A 12,843-nucleotide genomic window follows, 5' to 3' on the forward strand; every position below is an offset into this window, starting at 1 on the left:
TCCACTGCAACCAGCTGATGCCGGCATCAAGCACCTTGATAGTAGGAGGCAAGGTTTTACTCTCTGTGTTTCAACTCCCCTCTCAAAAGGTAACATTTCTATATCAGTGCAACATTTGGTTCTCATACCAAATATCTCGTGGCTTAGAAGTGGGATTATCACTGTTGAATTTGGAGCTAACTTGCAATATGTATACATTGCCAGTAAGAACTGGTTTAAGGCTATTCAAATTAATTTGCTATCCCGCCAAGAGGGAGTTTCATCCAACTTGGGCCAGAGCTAAACCTCAGTCCCAGAAATGGATGTTTTAAATCTTTGTTCCACTAAAATCGGTTGTGGTACCATTTCAATAAGACTTCAGTGCTCAGATGTTATTAGTTCCAAGTAGCAGATTCACACATCTATCCTGTATATAACCAAATACTCATTTAGAATTATTTATTTGCTGCTAGATAAAAGAACATTAAACTGGGTTGGGTCAAGCACCTGTGAAAGCAGATTTCTGGGAGCTTACATAACCTCATTTGCCAACTGTACGCAAATGTTCCCATGGGAAAACAATTATTATCTCTTCTCAAATTTGTCATTGTCCATCCATATTTAGAAAATACAATCAAATGGTTGTTTAGAATAATTTATTTGCTCAGTGCCGTTCCCAATCAACAAAAAATAAATAGTTGCAATTATGAAACAAAGTATAATCACTAAAATCTCCAATACTTGAAAATTGTTATGAAAAAAATGTATCAAGCTCCAAATTTAAGCCCTTGATTTAAGTCTTCCATTTGGTATTTAGATTAAAAGTATTTACATGGGCCTGAAGCAAATATTTTAAAAATTTTTACTGATGTGATTTCCTGATGCCTGCAAATCAGTGGTGTTCTTGTGAGGTTAGAGTTTTGTGATTAATGTACAGGACACAATGTTCATGTTTTCTGGGTGAGAAATTTCGCCCTGTTACATGAGGATCTAAAAGCAGCCTCTCTCTGCCGTCGTTGAGTTTCCCTATTGTATCATGAGAGTCGATACTTACATATGTTGTAACTCAAAACACCAACTGCTATTTTACAGGAAAAAGAGCAACTATAATTCAAACTTCTCTGACTACCCTCAATAAGGGATTACTGCAATCCTCAAATTTACTAACAAATAGAAAGTATGGAGTCCCTAATGCAGGGTTTTGCTCCAAGTTAATAACGTCATGGCTGTTTTGAGAAACATTTGACATTTAATGGTACACTTACTCTAAAGTTTGGTGCCTGTAGAGTGACATCAACTCTTAAAGCCATTTCATATTAGTCAGGTGTTTAGGCCTAACATGATTTCTGAGTGAGATTAACTCCTCCAGGGAGTCTCACTCTGCTTTACTTCATTGTTGGGTGTGGTTGTGCTCTGGCTTCAGACTGTACTATATTGAAGCACAAAGCAAAATTGCTTTGTTACAGATTGTTTAAATGTACACAAATAATTATCACTACTTTATACCAGAATCTGGACTGCCCAAACATTTCACTGAAGAAATTTGCAAATTTATCCTATGCAAGCCAGATAGCAGAAATCACCAGTACACTTCTCTTTTCCCCTCTTTCCCCCCCCCCCCCCCCATATAACATTTGAAGAATGATCTATATAAAAGAGTCAATTTCTAAATAAAGAATTTCTGGTACTTGTTACAGTAAGCCACCAAGCTGACTTATCACAAACACTAACAAGCAAACAGTTGATGGTGTTGTGTGGTTCATAGTATCTCCCTCTATGGGTACTCTTTAAAAGTTGTTCCTTCAGATATTTGCAGTTACGTTAAAAGTCCATTATTATTCCAGCCAGCTATGCTTACAGTCTGGAACAAAACTCAAGTTGATTGGCAATGGTCTTGATAAAGTGTAGTCGAAGGGTGTTTGAGATCTGCATTTGGAACCTGTATCTAAATCTTAAAATGTTGATCTTCATTTATGAAACTGTTCTAGGAACACTTTCTTCTATTCTACCAACTATTGTCTTCCCAGTTCAGATCATCCTCCCAGCCTTCAGTTGCCATCTGTAAAATAAAACACAGTAAATATTTAAGATAACCATTTACTATAACTTCTTACACTGTCCTCGGAGAACCTGGTTTATAGTAGAGGTTATAGGACTTGAGAAATCAAAGAATACAAGTGCAAAGCAGTGGATATTATAGTGTGGTTAGTTTTATGCATTTTCATACATTTGTTGTAAAGCTCCACTGGACTATGGAAGAAATTCTCATTCCTTTCTTAGTATCTGCATCATTGGAGAAAGTTTTGCTGGGGATTTTCTAGCTGCCTCTCCTGCTCTTACCCTTCCTGCCAGTTGTATGCAGCCTATGTTCACTGCCACCAGCAGTACTGTACGCTCATCACCCTTGATAAAAGCCTGTCCTGTCAGAGGTGCATGGTTATAGTTATCCATTTTAGGCCTGTCCTTCTCCCCTCCTCCTCCACACCACCCACAGGATACTGCCAGGCACGCTCTGACGCCCACCTCCCTCTTTCTGGGGGTAATTTTAATACCCAAAAACTGATGGATTTGGGTCAGGTGAGTTTTTATTTTTTAAACATGACCCTAATCCAGCCATTTCCAATTTTAATGGGAGCGGGCAATCAATCTGTTCAGGTGGTAGGTCCTTTGGCAGCAGCTTTTAACACCGCTGCATGCCTTAGTTTTAACTATCTTTTTCATTTATAATTAAGGTCAGCTGGGTTTCTATGAAACAAAAACAAGAAATGCTGGATTCACTCAGCAGGTCTGGCAGCATCTGTGGAAAGAGAAGCAGAGTTAACGTTTCGGGTCAGTGACCCTTCTTCGGAACTGACAAATATTGGAAAAGTCACAGATTATAAACAAGTGAGGTGGGGGTTGGGCAAGAGATAACAAAGGAGAAGGTGCAGATTGGACCAGGTCACGGAGCAAAGGCAAACAATATGTTAATGGTGTGTTGAAAGACAAAGCATTAGTACAGATTAGGTGTGAATATACTGAATATTGAACATCAGCAAGTGGAAACCTGAAGAAAAACAACCTGAAAAAAAGTGGGTAAGCAAACTGAAATAAATGCAAAAAAGGAATGCAAAAAATAACTAAAAATGACTAAAAATGAAAGTAAAGTGGGGGGCTGTCATGCTCTGAAATTATTGAACTCAATGTTCAGTCCGGTAGGCTGTAGTGTGCCTAATCGGTAGATGAGATGCTGTTCCTCGAGCTTGCGTTGATGTTCACTGGAACACTGCAGCAATCCCAGGACAGAGATGAGAGCAGGGGGGAGTGTTGAAATGACAAGCAACCAGAAGCTCAGGGTCCTGCTTGCGGACTGAGCGGAGATGTTCCGCAAAGCGGTCACCCAGTCTGCGCTTGGTCACCCCAATGTAGAGGAGACCACACTGTGAGCAGCGAATACAGTATACTACATTGAAAGAAGTACAAGTAAATCGCTGCTTCACCTGAAAGGAGTGTTTGGGGCCTGGGATAGTGAGGAGAGAGGAGGTAAATGGGCAGGTATTACACATCCTGCGATTGCAAGGGAAGGTGCCCTGGGACGGGGACGAGGTGGTGGGGGTAATGGAGGAGTGGACCAGGGTGTCGCGGAGGGAACGATCCCTTCGGAATGCTGACAGGGGAAGGGAGGGGAAGATGCGACTGGTAGTGGCATCACGCTGGAGGTGGCGAAAATGGCGGAGGATGATCCTTTGGATATGGAGGCTGGTGGGATGAAAAGTGAGGACAAGGGGAACCCTGTCACAGTTCTGGGAGGGGAAGGGGTGAGGGTAGAGGTGCGGGGAATGGGTCGGACACGGTTGAGGGCCCTGTCAACCACAGTGGGGGGAAATCCTCGGTTGAGGAAAAAGGAGGTCATATCAGAAGCACCATCATGGAAGGTAGCATCATCAGAGCAGATGCGTCGGAGACGGAGAAACTGGGAGAATGGAATGGAGTCCTTACAGGAGGTAGGGTGTGAAGAAGTGTAGTCGAGGTAGCTGTGGGAGTCAGTGGGCTTATAATGGATATTGGTAGACAACCTATCCCCAGAGATGGAGACAGAAGTCGAGGAAGGGAAGGGAAGTGTCAGAGATGGACCATGTAAAGGTGAGAGAAGGGTGGAAATTGGAAGCAAAGTTGATAAAGTTTTCTAGTTCGGGGCGGGAGCAGGAAACGGCACCGATACAGTCATCAATGTACCGGAAAAAGAGTTGGGGGAGGGGGCCTGAGTAGGACTGGAACAAAGAATGCTCGACATATCCCACAAAAAGACAGGCATAACTAGGACCCATGCGGGTACCCATAGCGACACCTTTTACTTGAAGGAAATGCATGGAGTTGAAGGAGAAGTTGTTCAATGTGAGAACAAGTTCAGCCAGGCAGAGGAGGGTGTTGGTGGATGGGGACTGGTTGGGCCTCTGTTCCAGGAAGAAGCGGAGAGCCCTCAAACCATCCTGGTGGGGGATGGAGGTGTAGAGCGATTGGACGTCCATAGTGAAGAGGCGGCGGTTGGGACCAGGAAACTGGAAATTGTCAAAATGACGTAGGGCGTCAGAAGAGTCACGGATGTAGGTGGGAAGAGACTGGACCAGCGGAGAAAAGATAGAGTCTAGATAGGAAGAAATAAGTTCAGTTGGGCAGGAGCAGGCTGACACAATGGGTCTGCCGGGACAGTCCCGTTTGTGGATTTTGGGAAGGAGGTAGAAGCGGGCTGTCCGGGGTTGCGGGACTATGAGGTTGGAAGCTGTAGAGGGAAGATCTCCAGAGGAGATGAGGTCAGTGACAGTCCTTTGGACGGTGGCTTGATGTTCGGTGGTGGGGTCATGGTCCAGAGGGAGGTAGGAAGAGGTGTCTGTGAGTTGGCGTTGACCTTCTGGGTTTCTATGACTTTGGGCGGCGCAGTGGTTAGCACCACAGCTCCAGCGACCCGGGTTCAGTTCTGGGCACTGCCTGTGTGGAGTTTGCAAGTTCTCCTTGTGACCGCATGGGTTTAGCTGGGTGCTCCGGTTTCCTCCCACAGCCAAAGACTTGTAGGTTGATAGGTAAATTGAGCATTGTAAATTGCCCCTAGTATAGGTAGGTGGGGGATGTGGTAGGGAATATAGGGTTAATGTAGGATTAGTATAAATGGGTGGTTGTTGGTCGGCACAGACTCGGTGGGCTGAAGGGCCTGATTCAGTGCTGTATCACTCTATGACCTGGCAGATAAAAGGTGGTGAGAAGGGCTGGAGCCATAAGGAGCAGGAGTGTTTTCCCCAGCCCAACATGTTTACCTGCTTACTCCAAAATCGCCAACTCCCCTGACCACCACCTTACCCACTGCACAATCTCTCTCTCTGGCTCCCTAACTGCTCGGATGAGTCTTTGTACTGCAACCGATCCCATCAAGCTAGCTGTCGAGCAGGAAAAATTTAGACAGCATGAAGGATTTCCAGGAAACCCATACTTCCATAACTCCTCCTCCCTCCTCCAAATGCAAGGCTGTAAATATCAGGGTCCACGTTTCCAGTTGTGGGACCAACTTAAGAGCAGACCACCTCACCAGAGGAAGTGATGTCATGTCACACATGGCCAGTTAGTTCTAGGTGTGCTCGTGCAGTAACTATTTATAATATAATTATAAATATAAATAGGAATGTAGGAGGAGGCCATTCTGCCCTTTGAGCCTGCTCTGTCAATCAATTAGATCATGGCTGATCACTACCCCTACGCTGCTATCCCCATATCCCTTCATGTAATTAGTACCCAGATATCTACCAATTTCTGTCTTGAACATGCTCAATGATCGAGCTTCCACAGCCCTCTGGGGTAGAGAATTTCAAAGATTCACCACCCTCAGTGAAGAAATTCCTACTCATGGCCTACTCCTTTTATTCTGAGACTCTGTTCTAGACTTACCAGCCAGACGAACCATCCTATCTACATCCACCCTGTCATGCCCTGTAAGAATTTTGTAAGTTTCAATGAGATCACCTCTCATTCTTTTGTGAATCTGACAATAGTTCACAAACCAAAACAAGAAGTAATATTTCATGGTGGCAATATTTGGGATTTTCTTCTGGAAGACCGCCAACTATTAAATCATGGCAATATTTGATTTTTCTGAAGAACACATTAAGAGTGTGCAAAGAACAGCTGATCGCCGACCTGGAGTGACTGAAGATCCGGCAGGACAGCAGTTAGCAGGAGACCCCACAACACTGCAGCAAGCCAGGACTACAGATAGGACCGCGGGAGGTGCTGAAGTTCTTGAGTACAGCCAGCAATCTGTCAGGGGATGGGAGCTTTCAACTAATCCGGCAGTAGTTCAAAAAATTTGAAAAGCAGTAGCTGACGCCATTACTGTTTTAGTTTTTCAGTTTTTTTGCTTAGTGGGCAGGGATTAAGCCAAAAGGAGCGGGAAGAACTCGACAGCACCACTGTGGATCCAGCAAAAAATAAAAGGCTGGCTGTGGCAATTGCTGGTATTGCAAGCTGCCACTCAAAAAAAAAAACTTTTAAAAGAAAAGCTCAGTTTAAAAAAAAAACAGCTGTGTAAGCAACGAAAGCTATAGTCTCACACCCAAACGTGCAGGCTTGCAGAAAACTAATCTGTCTAAACAAGAAAAAGTGTGCTTGTGGAAAGTAAAACCTGTAAAGTGCTTTTTTTATTATTTAAAAAAGCAGGGTCATTACAAATGGCTTTCAGATATCCAGTTATGGATTGGAATGTGTCTGACATTTAAACTGAATTTAAACTGTTGTTTTGACAGCAAATGGAACTGTGTTTTCTGGATCAAGAAGTGAGCAAATCAGAGAAACAAGCGATGAAAATTCAAAATCACACTGGGCAACCAGGGCCAGCAACAGCACGATGAGTCCATTGACCAGTTTGTTGCAAGATGCCAAGACAAAACTCAATATTGTGACTGCAAATATCAAATTGTCAGAACGGATTATAGAGCTAGGATTCGCGTCTACCCCATTAGAGGCCTTTCAGAAAGAGCTGCTAGAAAAGAAAGGGCACATCATAGATGCACTACTCAATGATGGAAGGAAATTTGAAGCCATCATGGCTGGGCACCAACAGTTACAAATGTTGGGGGCAGCTACTACAAATGGTATGGTAACCAAGGCTCAAAGCCTGCTAGACGCTGTGGCAAATATGGCCTGACTCACCCAATATGCAATTATCTGATGTACCAAGACCTGCCCAAAGCTTGTGGCATGCGAGGACATTGGGAAAGAAAGTACAGAAGGCCGAGCTCAGATACTGCACATAGGAATGGTGGCAGATCACATGCAGAGAAATTCTGCAAGACAGGATGCCAGACGCAACAAAAGCCCAAGCAGGTACATCAGACAGATTGCCAGGAAGACATGGATGAAGAGTGCACTCGTATGAACAGTGAGCAAGCATTCAACGTAGTTAATTTGGATCAGCATGTCAATGCTATCACACAATCGGAGGCATTTTCCATGATCAGGATTATATAGCCACAGAACAGTGGAAAGCATAAGCTCAGAGTAAAAACTGGCACTGGAACAAGTGCAAATATTCTGCCTATCTGTATACTGAAGGACATGTACTTAAAGAAATGATGCAACCCACCACAGCTAGGCTGACTGCCTACAATGGTTCTCCAATCAAGTGCTTTGGAACAATAACGTTGCAGTGCAGCTCCAAACAGCTACCACAAATGTTTTTTTATTGTAGACACAACTGGAGCAGCTGTCACAGGACTTCCAGTATGCCGAGGTCTATGAATTATCTCAATACATGAAGTCAGCAAGGCACTGAAGATGGTACAAAATATCCAGCTCGAGTGTATCGGATCGATCCATGTAAAGGAAGACACAAAGAGGTGATATGACTGGGATTCTCTCCTCAGGCTTCAATTTGTTGCAGCAAGTACCCAGAGGGATTGCTGGTGATTGGTGATGTTGCCAGTCATCATTCTTCTAAGCTTTCTAAACAAGGGAAGATCAAGGTATCGTATGACAGGCAAGCAGGACCAGAATTAGCTCAATTGCGAGTAGTAGGACTGAAGGTCCTCAATCATGCATTGGCATTTGGTACCCTACAGAGGTTGCACGAGTTCCAGATACCTAGCAGTGCGATTCTCAGACGGAGCTGAAGTCAACAAAGAGAACTGCATGACAACACTACAAGTGACAACGCTATGGCATCGTGGACACATTTAAAGACAAAGTCTAAAGATGAATGTACAGAGGAAGAACGTGCCAACCAGAGTTCTGAGTCACCAGAGTCTGAGGAGTCATCAAGAGGAGCTCAGCTCCGGGAACAGGTTTATAATAAGATTGAGACAAATAAGCAAACTTCCTCTATGTTTTAGAGTGTTAAATTTTCTTTCTTGTAAATAATGTTCTGTTTTAATCATGTATAGTCAGTCCGAACTGCAAAATCATTGTATATTGTACATATACTTTTATCTGTGGGAAAAAGGGGGATGTTATGGGATGACCTGAAGGAGGATTAGGGGGTAAAGGAAAATATGAATGTAGGTGATGGGGCAGGAAGCACTTCTGATTTATAAGCAGCCACAGCGAGGGAATTAGTTGTAGTCTCATCTTCCTGGTGCCCTGGATAAAGAGACTGATGTAAGATTACTTGACCCTTTGGTATATGAACTAAAGGATTCATGGACTACAAGTAATATCCAAAGAAAACATGGGTTTAGTTAATGCACAAGCGCACCTACAAATAACTGCTCATGTGTGACGTGACATCACTACCTCTGGTGATCAATTACAGCTTCCTGCCTCATCACCTATATTCATATTTACCTTTACCCCCTAATCCTTGTGTTTTTGCTTCTCAGAAATGAGGATTCAGCACAAACACCCCATAGGCAGATCACTGTGACCATCTTGCCTCTCATTAACTGTCCAAACCAACATGAACCTGCTTATGACAGTAGCTTATGTCTTGGGTAAATTGCTGGGTCACACATAAGTTCTATATTTGTTGAAGCAGCAGAAATAAGGTAGATGGAGATTTTGGGAATGTGAAAAGTGAAGATATAGATCTCTCTAGCAATGCAGGAGAGCACATCAAATACAATAGTACTTCCCTGAACATACAATGACATACATATCTATGAAGCACAGAACATTCAGAATGGCTAAATTCCCTAATTTTGCATTAGATTTTAAAAAATAATTGTTAATATTAAGCAGGATAATCACAACGGTATTAATAGCTATTGGGTGAGCAAAAGGTTTATATTGAGACCACTCATGAAATTTGTTCAAACCCCTTAAATCGGTATAGATCGATGTAGATATAACAGGATCATTGATTCAGAATGAAACACTAACACCAATGTCCTCATCTTTCTGCTGGCACCTCATTGTCCACCAATAAAGGTATGGAAAATTCTTGCAGTTTTCTATATATGCTATATAATCTAGCACTACAGAGGGGGCCAAAACTGAATTGGACAAGGAATGTGTATCCTGTTGCTACTGATCTGCAGATATCTCAAATTATAGATACCAACAAATCTTCACATTCTGATTTAGAATTTTTGTGTAAGTCAATAGTGCTTAATAACTGCCCTTTGAAACCCCCACCAGGTCCACAAAATTTGAGCATGATAAAACAGAAAACAAGTGAAAATAGGGCCAGCGAAGGTTTAGCGGTATGTATTCCATGAGCTTCCATTTGAGTGCTCCTGCTCTACATCCATGTAGACTTTATTTTAGTTCATTTTACTCATGAAATGGGGATTTGTACTTAAATCTTAAGTGGAATTCACAATTTTTATTTACAAACTTCAGGAAATTGTAAAACCTTTTATTCCAGCTTTGCGGTCCTTAGTCTCTAATTATTGAATTACAGATTAAAAGCTTAGACCATTGTAAACCAACAGATGGGGCAGAGCATTTTAAGGTACTTGTGAGAAACACAGGAAACATTTTCCCGTTTTTCTCTACTAGTGAGTAAGCATTATTGAAATATTGACCTTTGGAGAGATAAATGGTGTTATGTGTGGCTAAAATGTGTATTACACTGGATACAAGAGCAGGCCTATATTTAGTCCACCAAAGAATTCAGGACAGTGTATCCTAGCCTTATACACCATAGTAAAATGTACTAGGAATTACTGCCATATCTGGACTTAAGTTGCCAACTCACCTCAACAATGTCTGCTGCAGCAAACTTTGATGTAAGTGCTAAAGTATGTGAGTCATCGCCTGCTGTTAGCATCTTCTCTGTACATTTTGATGCTGTTTCAGTTGTTTTGGCAGAATCAGCTAGTCCTGTTCTTGGTGTTGGCACTAATAAGCCTGTGGAAGACAGTTTAATGTCTGGCATCATATCAGCAAAGAGATCCAGTTCAGGGTCTCTCTCTGGCCTTTTCTTGACATTTATGGTGAACTCCTCTCCCAGCCCCATGTTCAAGGATGTTTTTCGCACTCTAGTTTTCTGCCTGGAGGACATTTGTCCAATTGAATCTGCTCTTTTACTTTCCTTTACAGACAAATTCTGCTGGTTCCAGTTATCATTTCTCCAATTCTCGCATGACATTACAGAATGAGTTTTCAGTGCTAAAGAAAGTTTCATGCCTTTGGACTGGGCCTTACTCCCAGTAATGGATAAGTCAGAAGTATGCTGATTAATTATTTGCTCTGGTTTTATTGTGCTAGGATGATCAACTGGAGCAGGTTCAAAGTCATCCCATGGTTCATCATCTGCAGTAATGTTCTCCAATTGATTTCCTGCAATGATGCATGTTTTTTTAGGCTCACATTGAATTCCTACATTTCTTTCATTCTCCTCTGACTTGCTCCAGTCTGGCCAATCCTCAAGAGATTCATGGGTCAGCTCCGAGTTGTGTGTACTGTCAGCACCTGAAATGCCATTTCCACGAATACCATTCATTGACATTATGGCTGTTGGTTCTTCGTACTGGGCTACTATGTTCATAAAGAAACAAAACTCAAGTTACAACTACAAAAAAAAAAAGAGGTTTCTTTTCTATTAGGTCATATCAAGCCATCAAAAACTATTAAACATATTGAGTAATAAGTATGTAAGGGATGAATTAGGCAAGTATGGAGATCAAATATATATATATTACTACCAGAAAAAGCATGTACACATGCATACACCTACAATTCAACCACTGACCAGCCATCATTTTCTTTTACTAGCCCAATGTTATGGACTTGGGAAAGGGGAAGACGTTTTCTCTCAAACTAACTATCCAACCTGGCCACTTAGTGAATTTTTACAAGATAAATGTATACATTTAAAATACTAAAAATATATACTGTTCTATTTTATGAAACTTAGATTTCTAGAAAGGAAAATACAGCTTTTATGTTAATGAAAATCTTAACAGTATATTTCAATGTCTCCATCTTAACCATAAAATACTTTATACAGCAGTTAGAACATATTAAAGGCTGATTTTCATTTTCTAATGACTTTCAGATACCTTAATTGTATGCTGATTGCCAGACTCAATGCAAAATAAATACTCAAGACACAAAGAACAAAGATACCCTTAATTAGGTCGTGCTCGCATGCATTCGATTTGTGGCAGACTAGAAAAACCTAGTGGAGTGCCTAATAGTCAGTTTTGCTGCCTTTCAAAAGTTTACCTATTTTTGCCGGTATCTGAAATTTTGCAGGCTGCTCATTTTGAATGAGATTTTTTCGCCCTTTCTCCCTCCCATGTGTGGACTGCTTCTTCAGCTCAGAGTTCTTGGAAAATAGTTTGAATGAATTGCTGTTCAAAGCCAGAGAACTGTGATGAGCATAACTGACATGCACAGGAGAACCTTAGAGAGAAAATGAATGATTTGTAATCAAAGTTCAGCTTCAGCAAATGTTGTGACTTTACATCAGAATGGCATAAACAGAATTCCATTTGTATAATTTTAATCCAAAATATAACCCTAATATAGAACATTTTAACGCTATGTTCACCGCACTCAACACAAGTACAACCTTAAGTAGACATTTCAATTGAGGTCTTGTGATTAAATTATTAGACATTAAACAAATACCTTGCATCGGTCTTCACAGTAGAAGACGACACAAAATACATAATGGAAATAATGGGAAACCAAGGGGCTAGTGAGAGCGAGGAACTTAAAGAAATAAGTATAAGAAATAGCACTGGAGAAATTGTGACCAAGTGACAACAAATCCCCTGAACCGGATGACCTGCACCCTAGGTCATTAAAAGATCTAGCTGCAGTGGATGCATTGGTTTTGATCTTCCAGAATTCCTTAGATTCTAGAACAGCTCTTAAGAATTGGAATATAGCAAACATAATCACACTCTTTAAGAAAGGAGGAAAACCGCCTAACATCAGTAGGCAAAAATGCTAGAATCTATTATGGATGTGGTAACAAGGTACTCAGAAAATCATAATATGATTAAGCAGATTCAGCTAGAATTTATGAAAGGGAAACTGGCAAATCTATTGGGACTTTTTTGTGGGTGTAACTAGTATGATAGCTAAGGGGAAAACCAGTGGATGTAATGTATTTGGATTTTTAAAAAACATTTGATAGGTGCTACACAAGAGGTTAAGAGAGAGAGTTAGGACTCTGGATTGGGTGTAATATATTTGCATGAATTGAGGATTGATTATGGACAAACAGAGAATAGGAATAAATTGGACATTTTCAGCTTGGCAGGCTGTTAGTAGTGGGGCCTCAGCTATTTATAACCTATACTAATAATTTAGATGAGGGAACTGAATGTAACATATCCAAGTTTGCTAAAGATACAAAGTTAGCAAGAAAGATCCCTCTGTGGCTTGCTAGGGAAGTTAAGGATAGTATTAGATTAAAAGAAGAGGCTTATAATGTTGCGGAAAATAGTA

General features: G+C 41.4%; 2 protein-coding genes across 4 annotated transcripts in view; one reads left to right on the plus strand and one right to left on the minus strand.

Moving 5' to 3' along the window:
* Positions 1 to 10,249, plus strand: part of firrm (fignl1 interacting regulator of recombination and mitosis) — an 89,539-nt gene extending 79,290 nt beyond the window's left edge. Inside the window, exon 25 of the mRNA XM_068037347.1 lies at positions 6,747 to 10,249. The gene's annotated coding sequence lies outside the window, so the exon portion shown is untranslated. The remainder of the gene's footprint in view (positions 1 to 6,746) is intronic.
* The window catches only part of scyl3 (SCY1-like, kinase-like 3), a 48,649-nt gene continuing 36,424 nt past the window's right edge, over positions 619 to 12,843 (minus strand). For all 3 annotated transcript variants that reach the window (XM_068037353.1, XM_068037352.1, XM_068037351.1), the window contains 3 exons: positions 11,608 to 11,787; positions 10,136 to 10,917; positions 619 to 2,038 (listed from right to left, as the gene is read on the minus strand). In XM_068037353.1, the coding sequence (XP_067893454.1) occupies positions 1,985 to 2,038; positions 10,136 to 10,917; positions 11,608 to 11,787 (1,016 nt within the window). In that variant the 3' untranslated portion in view covers positions 619 to 1,984. The remainder of the gene's footprint in view (positions 2,039 to 10,135; positions 10,918 to 11,607; positions 11,788 to 12,843) is intronic.

Source organism: Heterodontus francisci, chromosome 8 (assembly GCF_036365525.1).
Source record: "Heterodontus francisci isolate sHetFra1 chromosome 8, sHetFra1.hap1, whole genome shotgun sequence".
Classification (NCBI taxonomy): domain Eukaryota; kingdom Metazoa; phylum Chordata; class Chondrichthyes; order Heterodontiformes; family Heterodontidae; genus Heterodontus; species Heterodontus francisci.